This window comes from Triticum urartu, chromosome 4 (assembly GCF_003073215.2).
Source record: "Triticum urartu cultivar G1812 chromosome 4, Tu2.1, whole genome shotgun sequence".
Taxonomy (NCBI): Eukaryota; Viridiplantae; Streptophyta; class Magnoliopsida; order Poales; family Poaceae; genus Triticum; species Triticum urartu.
In genome coordinates, this window is record NC_053025.1 from 611,123,102 (window position 1) to 611,138,106 (window position 15,005).

General features: G+C 43.2%; 1 protein-coding gene across 7 annotated transcripts; it reads right to left on the reverse strand.

The window, feature by feature from the left end:
* Positions 1-1,018: 1,018 nt before the first annotated feature.
* On the reverse strand, positions 1,019-7,535 carry LOC125553206 (disease resistance protein L6-like). Of its 7 annotated transcripts, XR_007303992.1 has the most exons (6): positions 7,173-7,535; positions 6,953-7,039; positions 6,225-6,816; positions 1,791-5,921; positions 1,416-1,550; positions 1,019-1,330 (listed from the first exon to the last, which is right to left on the reverse strand). XR_007303992.1 is itself a non-coding variant. In XM_048717003.1 (4 exons), exons 1-4 carry the CDS (start codon positions 7,474-7,476, stop codon positions 1,853-1,855), a joined length of 5,052 nt encoding a protein of 1,683 aa, XP_048572960.1. In that variant the 5' UTR covers positions 7,477-7,535; the 3' UTR covers positions 1,393-1,852. The 7 variants fall into 7 exon arrangements, 1 of the variants encoding a protein (XP_048572960.1); XR_007303994.1 differs by having other exon boundaries at positions 1,416-5,918; XR_007303991.1 differs by lacking the exon at positions 1,416-1,550 and having other exon boundaries at positions 1,019-1,372.
* Positions 7,536-15,005: the final 7,470 nt, after the last annotated feature.

The window sequence follows — 15,005 nt, forward strand, 5'->3', positions numbered from 1 at the left end:
TCATGTCAACATATCTCAAATAATTATTGATATCTTAAAGTATATTTTAGAAAAAGTTCTTGTAGGTACAACATTGAAATGGAAGGTGACCCCTAAAAAGCTTAAGAACAAGTGTTGCACAAGTCAAAGATTTCATATTTTCATTTTAGTGATCCAAGATCACATACAGTTCTTTAAATCTTTTTCATGTAAAAGAAAATCTTAACTTCTTCATGTAACTTGCTTAAAACCATTGTCCTTACTACTCCCTCCGTCTAGATAAATGCATTGAGCCACAAGTAATATCGATCGGAAGGAGTACTCTTTTTTCTAACTTTAGAATTGCATTTGGTGCTTGTTTTTGTTTTAAAATAGTTTGGATAACTTACCACATGTGCCACATGATGCATTTGGCGCCACATGTATCGTTGGTTCTTGATTTGCTCTCGCTCGATGAGATGGAGGGGGCTCGAAGGAGATATAGATAGCGACAAGGGGTAGGTTCACCAGTCCTCCGCCTTTCAATGAGAAGGACGGGCGGGGTGGCGGGAGATGTAGGTGGTGTTGTTGCTTGTGCGATGTGTGAACATGACAAGCAATCATACTCATGCCTATTGTCCGAGGATAAAGCGGAATGGTAGAGGGTGCAAACAATGGTTTTGTGTCGCCTAGTAAGGAATGAGTTAGCACCCATGACACCATTTTTTGCTACATGAGTTGATGCCTTCTCATTGATGTCTGGGTAGGAAACAGGAATGAGTAAAGAGCAATGTTAGACCTACATCCAGTTTCTACGTAACTCATCTTACGGGCTGATGTGGAGCAAATCAATTGGGTCAGGATTAGCGGATTAGCGGCTGAGGCCCACCCCGGTTGAATACGGTCATAGGTGTGCGGTTTTCGATAAGTAAATATCTACGTGCCAACTAGGCTCACGTACAATGAGAGGAGAGAAACCAGGGAATCGGTTTCAAAAGTTGCAGACCTGATTTTCCCCAAGAGGCTGCATAGTGAGCACTACAGAGAGCCGCAACATTCAGGTACAACAGTTCAAATAAAGTCTGCTCCAATTTGAGGTAGCATTGTTTTCAGGTAGCAACACTAATTACTTGTTGCTACAACACCATGCATCATTTCACATCATACATTTAACCACATACAAATTTCAATGCCTTCTTTCCGCAAGTTTTTCTTCTGCACTTGCTTTAAGCTATGCATTTCGCAACTAAAACCCAAAAAACTACAGCAATTGTGAAGAATATATCTGTAGTACAAATGGTGTTGTAGCAACAAGAAAATGATTTGACCACCTTCATGCAATGCACGATCGCCATGCCACGTGGTTCCTTCTCTAGTCAAGGACATGGCAAACGATCATGTTGAGTTCAACAAGCTGAGACAAATAGCAAACAATGAATGAACCAGACCGCTTTTACCTCCTAACTGGCGGCTATAAGTTGATATATGATTGGGCACGATAGTTCAGAGAGAAGTGCTATCAATACCGCAATCAACTGAATGACCACACAAAGATGTGGTTCTCAAATAAAGAAATGAAATCCACCAACAATCTGCCAATATGTACAAAAAGATCGGTATTTTCCAGTTGAAGTACTGAGAAATGTTTGTTTTAAAATAAAAAAAGACGCCTCTGAAATAAAAAAAGAGAAACATATGATTTAGCTTATGGTCTGCAAGCATAAACTTGTGATCCAGAAAAGGCAGGGATGCCCTCATCCTGACGATGGTGCATCCCTGCAGCAACCATATCATATCCCCTGCAGATAATAACGAGATTAATGGTAGAATACCTTGGAAAGCACTGGTGTGATATCTGTTACCCTTGTAGGAAGTGCGCTTAACACGCCAAGCATTAAGCAGTTTGTGTATTTCCAACAATTTTGACCTTTAGCTTCCCTGTTGCTAGAGACTTGCAGTGATCATTAAACACCTTGCTGCAATTGCTGATATCCAGTTCTTGCAGCGAGGATGGGAGGCCCTTTTCCGGCAGCCTTGAGATTCCTAAACAACCATTGACCTTCAACCTCTTGAGCGAAGGAAGGCTGTGCAACCCCGCAGGAAGATATTTGAGATCGGAACTGCAACCCCGGAATTCCAGCTCTTCCAATGATGTCAGAAGCTGAAGCCCTCTCTCCTGCCCCTCTGTTAGTCTCGTTACAAACTCCCAGTTTTCAAGTTCTAGGCGTTGGAGGGAGTTGAGTTGCTTGCAGACTGACATGGTAAAGACAGAGGGGCCATCGGTCACAAGCCTTTTTAGTCCAGGGAATAAAGCATAGCCCTGCTTTGACAAATTCTCCAAACATGGAAGCACACCAGGGGATCTGAATACTTTCAAATACTTAAGGCTGCCAAGGAACTGCAAGCTCTCTGGTGCGGCAAGTGATCCACAGTTTCCAATTATCAACTCTTCCAGTGATGTGCAGGTATGCAGCTGTAGAGATCTCAGACTTGGGCTGAACCACACTTCTATATTTTTGAGGTTGGTTACATTCCCTGCAAAACAGGGCTGCAGCATTTCCGGTGAATCACCACGGATCTCGAGTTCTACAAGTGATTTCGGTAGGAGCCATCTTCCGTTCCTCTGATCATCATTTCCATCTTTATCCACCAAAGATGAGAGCAGCCCGGGGCATCCCCAAATTGTTAGCTTCTCAAGGCAGGTAAATCCAGACAAGTCTTTGTTATTCCTGTGAAATACTAGATGGGGGCACTCCCGAATCGATATCTTCTTGAGAGAGGACATGAGATTTAGTGGAAGGCACAAGAGTCCATCTTGGGCTGAGCTTGTCAGCAATGTGTCATCTGGACCTCCTGATGATGAATCCACTGGAACTGAGGTACCATAAGGTTGAATGTTTTCTTCTTCTTCTCCTTCTATCGTTAACTGTGTTATCCCAGGGCAGTCCTCTAAAAATAATTCCACCAGGGCCGGCACATATCCCAGCATCGAAGATAGCCACTTTCCTGCTATTCCACAACACTTAATTCTGAGAGTGACGAGAGATGGGAGGGGCTTGCAACTTGCAGCTGTCTCATCTGAACGGGTATGCTCTGGTATAACATTTGACGAGAAAAGTTTTCGACAGCTACATATTTCCAAACTCCTTAAAGAAATAAGTTCCCCTAATCCTGTGAATGCAATAGACATTAGATTTTGGCAACCATCTATACGCAAGTATCTGAGGCCCCTCAGGTTGTGGAATGCCAAAATTTTGCAATCCAGTGTAGTCATCACATCAGAAGAAGGATCAAAATTATCATAGCCCTCACTTCTGGATCCAACTGTTAATGTGTCACCAGAAGATCCCTCTATCCTTGGGAGTGTTGGAACGTCAACGACGGATAGTTTGGAAATTGTAGGTGATAGAGGAATGGCATGTGGCACAAGTAAATTAGGACATCCATGGATAACGAGTTCCCTCAGACTGGGCAACCATGACTTCTGCTCGATTTTAAATTTCAGCGAGCTCTCAAATAGAGGAAAGATCTTCACTGCAGGACACTTCTTAATCTTCAGAACCCTTAAATCAGAGCTCAAGTCCCTAGTGGAAATGCAGGAAAACCGCTCCAACTTCGGCATTTGAATTAATACCAGTTCCACCAATGAAGGAATTGACATTTCTGTCATACTTGGCAGTTTCATCAACTTCAGCTTTCTAAGAAAAGGAAGCTGTTCAATAGATGTAAGCATTTCCAATTTTCCACAACCCTCTATATGAAGCGTTTGCAAAGAGGTAACCGAGGCAAGCCAAATTGGGGAGAGATGCCCATTGTACCCAGATATCCGCAGATGCTTTAGGTTATTCTGTGGTTTAAGGCCCTCGATAACATCCTCCGACAACCAATCTGTAACAGAGTTCATGTCCCTACCATATTCACCATCTGACGAGGCAACTCCCCAGGACAAGTGCAACACTTTCAAGTGTTGCTTCTCTCTTAATCCTGCCCCATAAGCCTCCTCCCGAGTTTTAACATTTTCAAGTTGAGACACCCCAAGTCGTACAAGCTCTTTCATGGACTGGAGTTGTGTTATCTCAAAGCCGCTTGAATTCTGAACCACAAAATTGGGTAGCTCCTGAAGAGATGTCAGGTTACCAATGTTAGCAATGGAAGAGTATGCCCCCTCTTCTATAACAAGATGCCGCAACCTAAAAACATGGTCAATCCTGACAGGCATAGTAGGATTGGTGTATGAGCCAACATGTAATACTTGAAGATGGCAAAACTTGCTCAAAATTTGAGGCAAAGCACCAAGCCCATCAGCAGCTTTGATGTCTAAGTAGCGAAGATGTTTCAAATTCACAGAACTGCACAGTAAAGGATTTAAACCATCAGATGCTGCAGAAATTTGTAGCAGGCGCAAATTATGTGCCTCCCGGAATATATCCTGAAATGATTTGAAGAACATGTCATACTGCCCAATGAATACCAATGTCCTCAATTTCCTCAGCGATGTACATCCAGCAAGCATTTTCTTCTCAAACTTCTTATTGCGAGGTTTGTCTCCATGCTGATCTGCGTTGTATCCAGAATCACTTACTATTGATAAATGGCGTATAGTTGGCAGGATCTCACAGTACTGCAGGCCATCTATAGTTGCAAACTCAGTTCTTGAGACTACCCTAGCAAGATCATGCATAAGATCATGCATAATGTAGCAAGTTTGATCGGTCTCTTCTCTTTCGACTTGCTGAAAGAAGCCCAAGTTCACAAGATCAGCCAGATAGTCCAATCCTTTCTCCTCAAGTGTCTTACTTGAATTATCACACTTCACAAATCCCTGGGAAATCCAAATTCGGGCCAGCTCCTCATCGAGGAACTGATATTTCTCGGGGAATAAAGCACAACATAAGAAGCATTGTTGTAAATTGTAGGGGAGCTGATCATAGCTAAGCTTCAGAGCAGACATTATACCTCCACTGAGTTGCAGAGATTTCCAATCTTCATTCTTCAGAATGTTATTCCAATGATCAATAGTAAGGCTCCTTCGTAATAGTTCCCCTACTGTTGCTGCTGCTAATGGGTTTCCCTTTAACTTCTCTACTATTTGCAATCCAATGATGCTAAGATTTTGATTCCTTTCATACTTCTCATCACCAAATGCACATGATTTAAATAATAACCAAAAATCGTCATATGCTAAACTACGTAACTTAATTGGTTCAACTGTACCAACAGTTTGTGCAACAGACAATTTTTGAGTTGTCAAAAGAATCACAGTACCCTTTGTGCCACACTGCAAAGGAGCCAATAGTTGGCTCCATCTGCGGAAGTTAGAGTCATCCCAAACATCATCAAAAATAAGCAGAACCCTCTTTGATGTGATATGCATCTTCAAGACCTCCTGAAGCTTGGCAAAGCTGCATATTCCTTCATGTGTTTGCTTCTGAGAGACAAAATCTAAGATCTCTCTAGAGAGTCTTAGTTCATCGAAGTTGTTAGACACCGAAACCCATATCCTTTGGTCAAAGTGCTCTGCCACGATTGGGTCATTGTATACAAGCTGAGCAAGAGCAGTCTTCCCAACTCCTGCACTGCCTACAATAGGAAGAACAAATGAACCATCGGGTTTGTCTTGTGTCATGAACTTTATGATGTAGTCCTTCTCTGTAACTCTTCCATAGACTTTCCTTGCAATAACACTTGATGTTTGTAGGTGTTGATCTGATATTGTACTTCGATAGTGATTTGAGCTTGCAACAAAATCTGATCCATATAACTTGAGAACCTTACTCAGAACCCCTGATATGTCTTGTAACAGGCGAGTTATTTCTTGTATCCTATGCAAAGATTCAGCCTTGTTCCAAAGGTGTGTTTTAGGCTTGGTCCCGCATGTTGACTCCGCATCCATTCTACTCCTTTTTCTGCTGTGTGAACCAGGAATCACAACAGTTTCAACATTTTCTATACTGTCAGCGCTGCTGCAGGCAAAGGTAAAAGAATAATTGTGGGTTGTCCAAATTGCACAGATGCTGAAATGAAGAAAATTCCACATGCACATAAATGTTCCTAGGGTGGGAGAATTACTCTGATTAACTAAATTACACATATATATTTGGAAGCGGATCAAGATTGTTCGCTTGATAACTGAATCAACTTTCTTTTGGTGACCAAGTTTAGTAGTAATATTTTCCTAAGGTATCATTACCCTATTACTAGTATGCTATTAAAAAAAGTTGTGTGCGTGTGTGTGTGGGGGGTTATCCAGTGATCAAATGCAGTACCTTGAAGTGTTTAGCGGCTTGTCGGCTGCATGTTTTTTCTTGGTACAAGCTGCACTATCAATATGGCGTTTCAAACCTGATGTCCCATGTTTGGGTCCACAGTTGAGCTCTGAGCCACAGTGAACACACTTGGCTTTCACAGGCCTGCTGTTCTCATCAGCTTCCGAGATGACAAAGTGCTCCCATACCGGTGACCGTGTCTTGCCACCCTGCCTACTCTGTGCATATATATCTCCCCTTGATTTCTTATTGACTAGCACTGCCCCAAATATGTCTTCCTGCTCTCTCCGAGCACTATGTGTGCGGTTCAACCATTGAGTTGCTTCGCTTTTGTTCTCACAAGATGCACTCCTGACATGGCGCCTCAAATGCGATGGGCTCAATCCGTGCCTAACCATCAGCTCCGAGCCGCAGCGAACACATTTGACCCGACAATCGTTTCCATCTTGGTCCACGAGCTCGTAATGCTCCCATATCGAAAACGACTGCCTCTTATTGGCAACCTGGCTAGTCACCATATCCATATCTCCCCTGTATTTTTCATGGAGTTGCACACCCCCAAATACGTCTTCCTGATCGCCCAAAGCATCATCTGAGCCACAACACAAGAGTAATATGAATCAGCACGGTCCTGGGCAAGCTGCTTGGCCAGAAATATCTACCCAGTGAAGACAAATTTAGCAGCAGATAGGTACTGTAGGTAGCAGAGATTAGGTAGGCAGGCTTACCTGAGGATGAATCTGTACAAGGGGAGTGGATGAAGAGGTCGGCGAGCGTAGATTGTATGGGCGTGTCATTGCACCCGACTACTTTCCCTTTTTTTTTGTGCATACGTAGATACATATATATACATGAAGTCAAACAACATAGCAGAAATATTCGCTTTATATATAGGAAAAATAACGAAGGAACGGATGAGAAGAAGCAGATCTGCGGTACGGTAGCTACCTGGAGAAGAAGCCGTAGCAGGCGGCGAGGTGAAAGTGTGGAGGAGGCGGTGGAAGTCCAGCTCGTCGACGAGGTCGTCGGCTTGGTGGAGCAGATCCTGGAGGCGGGCGAGGGAGCGGGCCAGCAGCGGCCTGTCCCCGGCCCTCACGCCCACGGCGGCGTATCGGATGTCCACCATCTCGACCTCCGCCTCGAGCATCTGGATGTCATGGGCGAGCCCCGCCCGGCGGATCCACGCCTGCAGCTGCGCGGCGGAGAGGGTGTCCAGGATGCTGCCCGCCAGCCACCTAATCGCGCCGTCCATTCTTGGGAGGGCGATGAAATCAAAGCGCAGCACCCGTCCGAGGGGAGCGAGAAGAGCAGACACAAGCAGGACAGAGCAGAGACCGTGTAGTGAATGTATATATAACCCGTGGCGTGGTTTTGTGCACGGAGGCACACACGTGAAACACACCACAGAAAATCCTCGTCAGTCAGAGACATATACAAGAACACAAACCAGATCCTTGTACGACACCGTAAATATATAAATCAAACAACAAACAAAGCGTTGATGGGTGGAACCAAAGTTGAGCGAGCACACCATTGAATTTATTTTCACCATCGTACGTACTAAAATCATTTATATTCAACATATATAGCTTTACACACGACACTAGTTGTAGTACTAGTGGACGCAATCAAGCGACAGACCCTCGTTTACAGTACTACAGCTTACCGGTAGATTCTCACCCATTATTTGCACTCCACGGACTATACATACTCCCTCCGTTCCTACATATAGGTCTTTGTAGAGATTTCAACAGGTAACTACATACGAAACAAAATAAATGAATCTATACTATAAAATATGTCTATATACATCCTTACGTGGTAGTCCATTCGAAATTTCTAAAAAAACTTATATTTAGGAACGGAGGGAGTACATACATACACGTCGTACATACATATTTAACAAGCAACTTAAAAATCGTATACACGGAGAAATGTTGCATCAAACAGCTCAACGGATCGATTATGTATTTACAGATATGCTGGTGCAAGTGTTCCGCTTCGGCTTTATTATAATCTTTTTAAGAGAAAAAAACACTATTCATTGACGGCGAGAAAGCACCCGAGAACGAGCGCGAGGACGAGCAGCAACGGGAGGATGGTGAGGCCGAGGATGAGCACAGCGGCGAGGCGCCATGCGCCCGGACGGAGCTCGGCGGCGGAGAACCAAATGCCGGCCACCATGGGGACAAGGCCCCAGACGGCGGCGCAGATGAGCGTGCCGTGGTACGCCGCGCCGTGGTTAAGAAACATGCCTTGGGGCGGCCTGAAGATGTACACGGCGAGGGCCAGCAGCGTGCCCACGCCGCCGGACATGAAGAGGCCACGCGGCAGCCTCTCCTCGCTGGCCCATGCGTCCGCCATCCACCCCAGGACGGCCGCCACCAACTGGAAATGCATCTTTTCTTCGGCCGTCTACTCTACTATGGGATGGGATGTGGGACTGCAACGGGATACGTATGGGCTACGGCCCTACGGGGGTATGGGATTTATGGATCTGCCGTCCGTCCATGGGATGGGATGGGACGTGGGAGTCCCAGATATCCTCTCCACGGACCCTACGTACCAAACCTCAGTCTGACCGGCCCCTAGCTTGGACGCTTGCAGTATTTGTCCTGGGTACGTCTATTCCTACGTCCACCGCCACTAACAAGGATTACGGGCGTGTATTGCTAGGCAAGGCACAGGTAACATCGTGACCTTTTGTCGCCGACATGATTCAGCACGACTGCGATGGCGTGGCAACGTTGCGCCTGCTTGGATTAATTCTCCTCGAATGCTTCACCATGCATGATTGCGACCGTTAGGCTACTCATAGTGACGAGTACCCATTTCTGATCCCAGAATCATCTGCATCCGGTCAAAGAAACAATTTACAAAAAAATAAACAAATTGCGAATCAACATGTGGTTGGATGATTAGGGGGACACTTGCATGGTAGATAATTTGATGCGAGAGGTGCGCTTCAAGTTTTAGATCATTTGGACATATAAGTAGCTCTTAGAAGAAGAAAAAGACAAATTGAATCAGAACAATACATTAACAGTAAACCTTTACAGACCCTAAATTTATCTTTTTTCTTGGGAGCTATACTCAGATGTTCAAGTGATCTGAAATTTGAAGTGCAGCGTCATGCACCAAATTATCTACCAAGCGGAAAATTGTTTTTTTTTGAAATTTTCTAGTATTTGTTTAAAAAAAATTATTTATCATAGGTGCAGATGAGCTTGGGCACTGAATCGCTGCTCTCGGAGTATCGTATACTAGTTATCAGATACTAGTATCATGCATATGATACTAGTGTATAATACTACATTCATAGTGCATGGCATCATAGATTAGTATCATAGATCATCTTATTTATTGTCATGCATAACATATAGTGACATTACATTATGTATGATACGCTATCTACCTATGTTATTCTAACCCTTTCTCTTTTCTTTAATTATTTGTTACGTCAGCGTGTTTGCTAGTCTGAAATGCATGATACCGGTTAAGATATCACCACTGTGATCAGCCTTAGTTGAGCGTGTGTTACTTTGATCTCCTCTTCGCTATAGTATTATTTCAGTACTACTTTCGTTCCGAATGGTTTACTAGTCCCCTTATGTTTGGGGTGAACTTTGACCTTAGATTTCACTATCAGAAAACAAGTTATATACAATTGGAAATTTCTTTTAAATATGAATCCAACAATATAAGTTTTATGGCATACAATTTTTATTTGTTAGTTAAATTTACAATCAAAATTGACACAACATATAAATGGAACCAATAAAACAGGATTGAGATAGTATGTACTCCCTCAGTTCCAAAATAGATGAACCAACTTTGTACTGACTTTAGTATAAAATTGAGTCATCTATTTTGAAACGAAGAGAATAGTAAAACTTTCACATTTCACGGCGGGCTAATAATGTACTCCTTCAATCCATATTAATTGTTGGGGGGGGGGGGGAGTAGTATTTGTGGGCTAACAATGTAGTACTGCATTTCATAAATATAAAATGTTTTGAATATTTTAATATAAACTAAACGCAGCCTAAAATGAGTGAACAAATGTGTCTATACGCAACCGATTCAGATTTTTTTAACATCTTATATTTGTGAATGGAGGGAGTAGTATTTGTGGCTGTACAAAGGATAGACTTGGGTCGTCGTGGTGTGGCAACTTGCCCTTGGCGGCCATCCTGCATCAAGCACATTAAGCTATGGGAGAATGGCGGCCAACCAGCATGGCTACATGGCGCATGCTGGTTGGCCGTGGCAAAAAACTTTTTGATTTTTTTAAGATGAAATTGATAAACTTTTTGATTTTTTGGAAGATGAAATTGATAAACTTTTTGATTTTTCTTGAAAGATGAAATTGAGATTGTTTTTTTTCTTTGGGGAAAGTTTTTTATGAAGATTATTTTTGAAAGATGGCCGTGAGACTTTTGATTCTTTTTTATTTTAAGAATGTTTTTTAGGCCTTTTCTTTTTCTTTTTGAGATGGATATCATGTTTATGTGTTGTGAGAAAGTTTTTATTTTTTAATTTTGAGATGAAGTTGAGGTTTTTTTAGAGGGAGAAGTACACGCACAACTTCCTCTCAAGAGGCCCGCAATGGCGGGCCCCAACCACTAGTAGGATATAATAGTGTGATCTTAGCGATGTCACGCAGGAGATGAGGTGGAGTAAAGAGACACACTAAAAGCAATTATGTCTTTTCTTAGGTCTCTTAGTCAGAAATATGAAAACTTTTATATCTTTGTGCAAGATATATTCTTTTATTAACATGTGTCTAGCTTTAACTTTAATCAACATGTTTTCTAGTTTTAACTTTAGTCCTCTCTAAAGTTTAAGGTGTTGGCAATCTAAGCATAGCTCATATGGTTAGGTTCCTTATTGCCTCGGAATAAGCTTTCGTCATGTTTCATAAATAAAGTAACCATACAATAAGTTCATGTGTCACATCGAAAATAAATAGTGTGTTGGGGCAACAAAATAAACACGCCCAAAAGAAAGCATAAAAGAAAGATGGAAAAAGACCCCTGAAGTGAGCTCAGGTGATCCTGCAGCGAAGTAAGATGGCGTGCAACAATAGTCATCACGTCCATCATGTGGCCAAGCCGGTCGTGATCCCGTTATCTAGAGAGCGGGTGCCAGCGGTGCAAAATGCAAAGAATTTAAATATAGAATCAACGGCCGCCTAAGAACAATCCACTCAATCATCATCTTATTATACACTAGTAGAAAAGGGGGCAAACATTCAGGCCGGGTCAGCCCATTAGTCCCGGTTCAGTCCAGAACCGGGACCCATGGGGGCATTGGACCCGGTTCGTGAGCCCAGGGGGTCGGCTGGGCCACGTGGGCCATTGGTCCCGGTTCGTCTGGACCTTTTGGTCCTGGTTGGTGGGACGAACCGGGACCAATGGGCCTCGCTCCTGGCCCACCACCATTGGTCCCGGTTGGTGGCTTGAACCGGGACCAAAGGCTGCCCTTTAGTCCCGGTTCATGCCACCAACCGGGACCAATGAGGTGCCTATATATACCCCCTCGCGTAAGAGCAGAGCACACTGCTCTGTTTTTTCTGGCCACCGAGGGGGAGAGGGCTTCGTGGTGCTCTAGCCACTACTAGGAAAAGGCATGCTAGTGGCGCACCGAATTTGCCTTCTAATGACGCACTACTGGTGCGCCACTGGCATCACGCCATTAGAATTAAATTCTAATGGCGCACCACCGGTGCGCCATTAGTATCTGGTGTTCTAATGGCGCACCACGTAGTGCGCCATTAGTATAGCCTGCAGTGCGCCATTAGAATGCCTCCCAGGGGGCCATATGTACCCATGTGCTTTGGCATTCTAATGGCGCACCAGCAGTTAATGTGCCATTAGTGTGATGATCACAGTGCGCCATTAGTGTCTTGTGTGGTGCGCCATTAGTATGAATATTAGGTTTTATTTTTTTGCTTTTTTTGATTTTTGCACATGTTACAAAATATATTATTGGACAGAATATAGACAGCAGCACACAGCAACATCAGATTCATCGAATACAATAGAAGATTAGTCTCCGAATACAATTCATCATATTAGTCTCCGAATTCAAAAGACCGAACAAAGATAAAACACTACAAGTCTCAAGACCGCGAGTATCGAGTTTGCCTTCACATTACAAGTCGATATCGATCATCTAAACTACCATCACATAGAAGAGAGCTGTGGTCATCACGATGAGCATCATCGTGATCAAACTGGTCTTCATCCGGTTCCTCCAACGCTCCCTCCTCTCTCCCTCTAGATAGCGGGCGTATCTACATTCGGCCTCCGCCCTAGTGGTGTACCCTTTGTAACTGTTACCGCTTAAACGGTGAACCTGTCTCCGACACTCCTCCCAGTCGTCGTTGACTCCGGGAACCTTACCCTTGTACACGACATACGACGGCATCTCTATGCACAAGCCAAACAACAGACAATACATAAGCAATATGTAAGTATGCAACAAAAGGATCGGAAGAGAAAAGCAAGACATTAATAGCACGATTCATGGTCCTACTAATAAATAGCATCGATTACATCTAAGTTGAACGACTGTCCAAACCAAAGAGACATACGAATTCATTAAAGTATAATTACAACATGAGCCAATCAATGTTTCAGTGGTGGCATCCTCGGCGGCACCATCAGTGGTGTCATCCCCGACGCCACTAGGGGTTGTGTAATCAGGATCGGTGTCTTCAGCGGCGTCCTCATAGCGGTGAGGTTGTTCCTCCATCTCCTGGGACAGCTCCCAGAATTGCTTGCCGCCCGAACCACCGGCCTCATCGTTGTGGGCCATGTTTCGCTCTAAATAGGAAAAAAGTTTGGTCAAAAAGTTGGTTATTGTCAAGGAACAAGATCATGGTCTCATCATTTAGGGTTTGTCGACACCGAGGCACCCTAAAAGCCTAAGCTTTCATCATTTAGGGTTTGTCGACGCCGAGGCACCCTAAAAGCCTAAGCGTACATCATTTAGGTTCTCATCGACACCGAGGCATCCGAGGCAGCCAAGTTAAGTTTTCATCATTTAGGGTTTATCGATGCCGAGGCACCCTAGGTTGGGCCTAATCACTTGGCACTAATCACTTGGCTCTATTGCCACCTATGGTTTAATACAGCAAGAATAAAGGGGCAGTTGATCCTACTTAATTAAGTACTAAGATACCCCGGCCCATGCATTAGTAGCAAGTACCTCATATGTCCGATTTTTAGCAAAGTCATGCTAAAATTCACGGAAAATTTCAGCATGACCTTTGCTGAAAATAGGACATATGAAGTACCCGAATTTGCCGGAACGGAAGTTAATCGACATTCCGGCAAACTCAAGGGCCTCTCGGGGTACCTGCAAAATCGTCACGACACGAAGGGCCTCTCAAGGGCCTCAAGCAGCAGCGGTGTCTCCCAGGACCCCATTTTTTTGCTAAATTTCTTTGAGCAACAATCAGAGCAGAAAATTCAGCATATTTCTATACAACAGCACTGTAAAGATGAAGAACAGTTCTACAGCAGCCCATCTTTGATCATCATCTTTGCATCTCTTTCTCAATGTGATCACAAGTAATTCAGAGGCATCACAAGTAATTCAGAGCATCACAAGGCATTAGTAGTTCAGTACATGAACAAGTTTTACAAAGCACATCAATATGTTACAGCAAACAAAAGTTCTGAAATTTGTGTGCCTAACTGAATTAACTGAATTTTTAGTAACCGAATAAACTGAATTTTCAAAACTGCAAGAAGCAATTTAAAAAAATCCTCTCATCTCATATGAGGAGTGTTAATCCTAAGACTAATAGTTTGTTGTCCCTGTCAATTTGTCCCTCCCTAACTAGATACTAGAGTAGCACTGTTGATGCCCTGTTCTTGCTGAACTTTATGACAGTATATACAACAACTTATCCTAAATGTGGCTAGAACTACAGATTTACAAATTAAAGGACACAAACTCAAGCAAGCTTCCTGAACAATACCCTGACAGAAAACATAGGACAATCAATGAATTTATATAACCAGTAAGAACAAGGGGATGATTTTAGCAAGTTAAGTGCAGCTCTAGCACCCTGTGCATGAAATGTATCATGTATCAAACCATCAATTAGCTGCTAAAAAACATAAATGTACCATGTGAACATATAATACCTTCACGAGCGAACTCAATGAGTGTGAACCAACAGAGTGTGGGTCACCACAGATTGTGTAGTCAAAAACCTTCAGGACAGAGTGAAAATAGTTACAATATGCTTGCAAGTAATTTGAGGAGGGAACTACACTACACAAGAACTAAACTTTGGTTAACTGAATGCATTAGCTACCAAGCTGTCCAGATTAACAAACTACAGTGCACAAATCTCCTGTCATCATCAGTAAGTTCACAAATCTGATTAGGTAATGTTCCACTGTGTAGTTCACAAACTATAGTTCACAAATCTGATTAGGCCCCCCACGCTTCTGCAAACCAGCCAGTGAGAGACTTGAGTAATAACTTAGTCAATAATATACTATTCTTAAACATCAACCACAAGATAACTGTAATCTTAAGAGGTACTTTAATAAACCATAATTTTCTAAAATGACATCTAACTTGCAAAGCTTTGATCATCAGGTACATTGATCTAATGGTAAATTCACCACATGTAGTTAAAGTCCACATGCACTTATCTCTCTCCTCACTTTGAACCACGTCCTCACAGAGATATTGCAACTGCTGCTCAGCCAAATCACCCAACCTCCTCCTAATTTTGACATTATCCCAACAACC

What these genes read in the sequence shown, in the direction of transcription:
- LOC125553206 (XM_048717003.1), bottom strand. Translation starts at nt 7,476, where the DNA reads ATGGACGGCGCGATTAGGTGGCTGGCGGGCAGCATCCTGGACACCCTC. An exon ending in TGCTACGGCTTCTTCTCCAG is followed by an intron (nt 7,040 to 7,172) that starts GTAGCTACCGTA and finishes ACAAAAAAAAAG; the next exon opens with GGAAAGTAGTCGGGTGCAAT. An exon ending in TTGTACAGATTCATCCTCAG is followed by an intron (nt 6,817 to 6,952) that starts GTAAGCCTGCCT and finishes GTTGTGGCTCAG; the next exon opens with ATGATGCTTTGGGCGATCAG.